Genomic DNA, 6,872 nt, shown 5'->3' on the forward strand with positions numbered 1-6,872 from the left:
CTGCGTGGTCCTTCCCCTCCATCATCCTTCCTCTCCATTGTCCTTCCTCCTCTCCACAGTGCTTCTTCCTCTCCATGGTCCTTCCTCACGTGGAGTCCTTTCTCTCCATGGAGTGTGCAAGCTGTGCACGTACAGAGCAAGTGTTGTACATAAGGGGTGAGCCTGTGGTACATGAGGGGAGTGTGCACAGTGCAAGGAGTGTGTGTGTGTGTAAGCTGAGTGCGTGAGGGGTATCTGAGGGTGTGAGTGCACAGGACAAGGGTGGATACGTAAAGGTGTGTGTATAGTGCAAGGGGGTTGTGTACATGTGTGAATGCAAGAGGAGCGTGTAAAGGTGTGGATAAAGTGTGTGTAAATAGTGAAAGGAGCGTGTGTGTAAGGGCGTGAGTGCAAGAGAAGCGTGTAAAGGTGTGGGTACACAGCACAAGGGGGGCTGTGAGTGCACACGCGTGTGTGTGAGCCTGTGAGCGCACACATGTGCGCTCACAGGCTCACACACACGCGTGTGCACTCCCAACCTTGTACACACACACATGTGCGCTCACAGGCTCACGCACACGCGTGTGCACTCCCAACCTCGTACACACACACACATGTGCGCTCACAGGCTCACACACACGCGTGTGCACTCCCAACCTTGTACGCACACACATGTGCACTCACAGGCTCACACACACGTGTGTGCACTCCCAACCTCGTACACACACACACGTGCGCTCACAGTGCGTGTGCAGGGGTGGCAGTGCCCGGGGCACCGCAGCGGTCTCCGGGCGGTCCCCGCGGGCGGTGCCGGCGGTGCGGGGCGGTCCCCGGGGCGGTGCCGGAGCCGCAGCCGGGGCGGTGCCGTGTCCCGTCTCGGGGGCGGTGCCGTGGCCGGGGCGGTGCCGGGGGGCCGGGGGAGGCCGGGGCGGTGCTGGGGCTGTAAACACGGGGCGGAGCGGGGTCGTGGCCGGCGCCGTTCCCGCGCACACCCGAGCGCAGCGGCGGCCGGGGCCGCTCCAGCGGCGGCAGCACCGTGAGCGGGGGGCCGGGGGAGCGCGGGGCTTGGGGGGGGAAGGGGGCCGCGGCGGGGCAGGACGGGGGCCGGGGCCGGGCCGGGCTGGGCGCTCGGCAGAACAATGGGGCGGGCGGGCGGAGGGCCGGGCCGGCCCCGCTGACGGCGCTCCCCGCGCTCCGCTCCCCGCAGGCAGCCCCGATGGCCAAGCAGCCCCCCGAGGTGAAGGCGCGACGCGACGGCGAGGGCGGGCGGCTGCCGGCGGCCGAGGGGGGGCCGGGCCCGGGCGCGCAGCTGCGCCCCGGCGCTCCCGCCGCCCTGCCCGGGGCCGGCAGCGGGAACGGGAACGGCTCCGGCGCGGCCGCGGCGCGGGGCCCGCCCGCCAGCCCCGGCCCCTTCGCCACCCGCTCGCCGCTCTTCATCTTCGTGCGGAGGTCGCCGCTGCTGCCGCGCTCCTCCAGCGGGTACTTCTCCTTCGACGCCGAGCGCAGCCCCGGGCCCCTGTGCTGCGACAAGGCCACGCAGACCCCCAGCCCGCCCTGCCAGGCGCTCAGCCACTGCCTCAGCGCCATGGGTAAGGGCTGCGGCCGGGCTCCGCATCCTCTGCCTCCCTCCGCGCCTGGCCGGGATCCCTTTCCCTCCCCTCCTCACCTGGCCGGAGTCCCCTTCCCTTCCCCTCCTCACCTGGCCGGAGTCCCCTTCCCTTCCCCTCCTCACCTGGCTGGGTTCCCCTTCCCTTCCGTTCTCTTCCTCACCTGACCGGGCTTCCCTTCCCCTCCTCACCTGACCGGGCTTCTCTTCCCTTCCCCTCCTCACCTGGCTGGGCTTCTCTTCCCTTCCCCTCCTCACCTGACCGGGCTTCCCTTCCCCTCCTCACCTGACCGGGCTTCTCTTCCCTTCCCCTCCTCACCTGGCTGGGCTTCTCTTCCCTTCCCCTCCTCACCTGACCGGGCTTCTCTTCCCTTCCCCTCCTCACCTGGCTGGGCTTCCCTTCCTTAAGAATCATGGAAAAGGCGGGTTCTCATAGGGGTCTGCAAAGGTGCGAGTGCACAGTGCAAGGAGAAATACGTAGAGATGTGAATACTCTGTGCAAGGGGGGTTGGAAGTGCATGAGAGGTCCTGCTCCTCGCCTGCCTTGGCTTCCCTCACCTTTTGCTCCTTGCCTGGCTTGGTTTTCCTCAGAATGATGGAGAAACACGGGTTCCTGTAGGGGTGTGCAAGGACGTGACTGCGCAGTGCCAGGGGGTTGTGTGCGGGTGTGAGTGCCAGAGGGGTGTGTAAGGTGTGAGTACACAGTGCCAGGGGGTTGTAAGTGCACGAGGGGTCCTGCTCCTCACCCGCCTCGGCTTCCCCTGGCACGATGGAAGCCGCGGGTTCTCCCGGTTGTGTGACACACCTGCAGCAGCACCTCCCGCATCCCACCCTCTGGATTTTGGAAGCCTGGCTGTCCCGAGCTGGCCGTGGGCTGGCCGCTGGCCCGGCACTCTGGGATTTGTGGGAGCTGGCCGGGCCCGCTGAGCAAACCCTGTGCCGGGGAACTCCCGCGTGTCCAGCGCCGGGGTTTTGATTACTATGATGTTTATTCTTTTCCGGGCTGGGTCAGTCCCTGCCAAGGGAGGAGGGGACAGAGTCGAGTCCAGCTTCCTACTCTGGGCTTACTCTTCCAGGGCTGTTTTGCCGAGCAAGTGGCTTCTGGCTCGTGCGTCGCTCCCGGTTCTCTCTGGGCTCTCAGTGTTGGAGGCGAAGGGGTCACGGAACCCAAAATCCCGCTGGGAAGCGGCGTGGAGGCGGGCGGGGGGGTGTTTACATGTGGCTTTGCCAGGTAAAGCCTCTCGGGCGGGGAAAACCTGCCCACGTGTCCAGCATTCTCCTCTCCTGATTAATTCCCCTTAGCTGGGAGAAACCTTTTGACTTCCACCGGGTGAAACCAGGGCGAGGTGGGGGGGACGACAAACACCGACTCCCAGCTTTCTGGGATCAAAACACCGTCTTTTTTTGTCGGCGGTGTTTTTGCTTCCTCCCGGCTCCGGGCTGTGGTTATGGCTGCGGAGGCCTTGCTGGAACGTGCCCTTAGGAAAGATTTTGGGACATTATTGCAGTAATTACAGCTTAATGCAGTTTCACAACCTCACGTTGGCACGGCCAGGGCGAGGATGCTCCTGGAGTTCCACAGCTTCAGGTTCTTTTTCCCGGGAAGAAATGGACGTTTTCCCCGATTTTTTTATTTTTTTTTTCTTCCCAAGTTCCTGCATTCTCATCAGCTGTTTTAGTGGAGCCTGTGCTCTGTTAGTGTTGCCAGGGGCATCATCCTAAACAACTATAAGCAAATGGAAAATTCTTGGCGCTGCTTGACCGGGACCCTTGGATGTTCCCAAACGCGATTAAACTGGGAATGTGTAGGTGTGGAGCTGTTTTATCCCTGTCTGGGACCACAACTCCCAGGCTGTGACTTCCCAGGCAGCTCTCCCTGAGAGATATCCCTGGCTTTGCCCTGCACACCTCTCCCTCAGTCCCTTTGCCTTGGCAGTGTCCCGCCGGATGCGTGCCGTTAAGTTTTCCGCATGGAAGTGGGTCAGTCCCTCGGGAAGGAAGCAAAGGGTATATTTTTGTTGTGCTTTTATGTACTGATTTTTATCTGTGGTGAGCAGAGACCGTGAGGTGGAGAGTTTCTCTCAGAAGCACAAGCAAGTGGCCTTTAATAATAACAATAATAATAATAATAATAATAAACAGGCGCTTCCTGCGAGCAGGAGCGACGGATGCTCCCAGCCTCTCCCGTGGGCAGCAGGGAATTGCTCCAAGGCTGCTCCAGCACAGCAAGCTCGTGCTCTGCCCCAAAACTCCCTCTTCTAAACCTCGTAAAAACCTTCCCCAAAGTTTATGGTGGGGGCAAAAAAAAAAAAGGTGGAGGCAGCCCTTGGGAATGCTGGGATGCCTCGTGTTGTGTGAGGAGGAGTCCTTGGTGGGGAGGTGGTGGATGCCTCCAAAACCTTTTCTTTTTTTTATTTTGGAAATGAGACAGTGAGGGGAGGTTCTGGGATTCTGGGATGGGAGGGAGGAAGGGTTGTGTTGTTTGCTTGGCATGTCCAGGAAGATGCTTTTGGGGATGGGTAGGAGAGGAGCAGGGATGAGCCGATTTGGTTGTGCCAGGGGAGGTACAGGGGAAAAGGATGATGATCCTGCTTTTTGGGGATGAGATTGGGAGGGTTGGTGGGTGCCCTGCTGGGAGCATAAATTACCCAAAGACAAGAAACTCACCTTTTGGGGGGGGGTTGGGAGACTCTTTGCCTGATGTTTTGTGTCCCAGTGGGAGAGGATCATGTCCTTCCATTGGGTTTTCCATCTGCGTGGCTTTTGGGAATGTGTTTGGAGCAAGTGCTCTGTAAATGGGCTGCTCTGATCCTGATCATTTTCCCGTGGGAAGAGAAGCATCGTGAGCCTCTTGTTGCCCACTAAGGAGATCCTCCCCGTGGAAATAGGTGGATTTAAGGGGAAAACCTGGAGCCGGGAAGCTGGTGGGGGTGTCCGGTGGAGCTGCTGCTGCCATTTCCTCGGAGGAGGTTTTCTCCAGGGGGGTTGGATAACTAAGCCCGGGGGGTTGGAGGTGCAATCTGGGGTTGTTTTTTTTTTTTTGCCCTTCTGAGCCGGGACTGCAGCGCCGCCGTGCTGGAGCATCCCATGGGTTTGGAGTGAGACGTGGTGGCCTCCGGGTTTGTCCCCGTCCCCGGGGCGGCCGTGTCGCCCTCGGTGTGTCGCGGTATGACTGTGCCACCCCCCCGCCCCCGAAAGCACCTCTGACTGGTTTGGGGACCAGTTATGACTGGACCCTTTTGACGCAGCGCCACAGAAAGTCCTTTCTGAAAACCTCAGCCCGATTTCGCTCTCAGCCACCAACCCCAGGCTTCGCCTCTCGGGGCGGAGGAGCTCGTGGGCGCTCTGCTGGGGCGGGGGTGGGGGGGAAAGGATGGAGAAGGAGGGGAAAGGATGGAGAGGGAGCAGACCCTCTGCCCCGCGTGGTTTTTCCTAGATCCCCGTATCTCCTCGCATCTTTTTGTCCCGTGTCTGCCCGAGGTGTTTTTGTTTCCCTTGCTGGGCCGGCTCTGCTGACGGCGGTGGGATTTCGGATGGTCGCTCCGCCCCGGCCGGAATCCCTGTTTGCCTTCCCGGAGAGATCCAGAGGCTGGAATATCGCGAGGGCTGTGTTTCATTCAGCGGCGAGGAGCAGCAGTGCTGCGGGGCCGTCCCTGGGCAGGCGGCGGGTGCTACTCCTGCGCTACTACAGCGTGAAAACAAAACACGTCCCCGAGCCAAGCGGCGCTGCCTTGGCTCCCAGAGACATTTTCCAGTCAGGTCGGAGCCAGGCTTTTTATTTAATTTTTTTTTTTTTTTTTTTTTTTTACTGCCCCGCTAATCCTTTGAATATTCGGAGATTGGAAGCTGTTCCCTTGTGATTCCTCCGAAGCTGTCGTGCCAAAACACTGTTTTGTTTTGTGCAGTGGAGGTTTTTTTTGTTTTGGGTTTGTTTTTGTTTGGTTTTTTTTGTTTTTTTTTTTTTTTTTGATTGTATGGGGTTGTTTTGTTTTTTTTGTTTTTTGTTTTTTTTTTTTTTTTTTTTTTTTTTTTTTTTTTTTTTGTTTTTTTTTTTTTTTTTTTTTTAATTTTCTTTTTAGTTGGTTTTTTTTTTATTATTTTCCTTAAGGCTGTGATTCCTGCTAGGATCCTGCACTTGGGCTTGCAGGAGGGGGGATGAGGTGGTGCCAGTACTGTACGTGGTCCTGCCTCCTTTTTTCCCCTGGCTGTTTGAGGGATTTATCATGTGTTTAATAACTTCTTAAGATGGAGACTGAAATAATTATGTATCACACAGTGTAGTTAATACATTAACTCTTTTTCCACTTACAAACCAGCACTTGGTTTTGCTGGGAATGTGGTTTCTCCACACACAAATCCAACTGTGGCTTTCTCCTCCTTGTGACAAACCCTTTTCCTTTCCTTGTTGGGCACTTCGCGATGACTGGGAGCAGAAATGTGATAATTGGCTGAAACTATCCAGACAGAGGGCTTTTAAGGTTAGGGAAGGAGCTGCTGCTGTGCCTGCAAGGAAAGAAAGTAGCTGAGAAAGGAGGGGGGAAGAGGAGGTTTGGTGAGGGAAGTAAACAGGAGAGTGGCATCCTGGCTTTTCTCCCTGTTCAGGAGGGGACCAAAGCTTGGAGGTGCTCCCAGGGAAAGCCTGGAATAATGAATAAATAAATAAATAAATGCTTAATAATAATAATAACAATAATAATAATAACAATAATGGGAATGATAAGGAATAAAAGCCCGGCTTGTGACGACAAGTCCCGTTTGTGCCGCGGAACATCTGGCACCTGGATGTAAGAATCAGGGCACAGCCATAATAAAAAGCAGCAATAAAATGGCAAGATTGGGTGGACTGCTGTGAAGTGTCGTTGTTCCTCCCTTCCCAACACTCCCGTTTTTCCCCGTGCAGCTTCCCGGTGGCACTCGGTGGCCGAGGACGTGCAGCCCGAGGTCTGGATCGCGCAGGAGCTGCGGCGCATCGGGGACGAGTTCAATGCCTCCTATTGTCCACGAAGGGTAACTTTCCCCTCTCTCTCTCTCTTTCTCTCTACTTTCCATTTCTTTTTACGCATTTCTCTCTGAAAGGGAAAAGCTTAATCATCTCTGGAAACTGCTGCGGTGAGCGCCGGGTGCACTCAGATGGAGAGAGGGCTGCGCGGGTGGCGGTGTCGGCCCGGCGTCTGCGGCTGCCACGCTGTCGAATCAATCAGAAATAACCTTCAGGTTGGGGCTGGAGGCCCTTTGCGGGGAGAAGTTGGCAGGAGCTTTTCGGGGCCGGTGCTGGTGGCTCGGGCCT

At 57.4% G+C, this 6,872-nt stretch overlaps 1 protein-coding gene across 1 annotated transcript; it reads left to right on the forward strand.

The window, feature by feature from the left end:
• Positions 1 to 944: 944 nt before the first annotated feature.
• Positions 945 to 6,601, forward strand: BCL2L11 (BCL2 like 11; the record flags this gene model as incomplete). Its single annotated transcript, XM_039379498.1, has 3 exons — positions 945 to 1,015; positions 1,187 to 1,568; positions 6,486 to 6,601. Coding segments are annotated over exons 2-3 (489 nt in total), but the record flags the coding sequence as incomplete, so codon positions are not given.
• Between the last annotated feature and the right edge of the window lie 271 nt (positions 6,602 to 6,872).

Source organism: Pipra filicauda, unplaced genomic scaffold, assembly GCF_003945595.2.
Source record: "Pipra filicauda isolate LSUMZ 115617 unplaced genomic scaffold, ASM394559v2 scaffold1051_size42781_pilon, whole genome shotgun sequence".
NCBI classification, from domain to species: Eukaryota; Metazoa; Chordata; class Aves; order Passeriformes; family Pipridae; genus Pipra; species Pipra filicauda.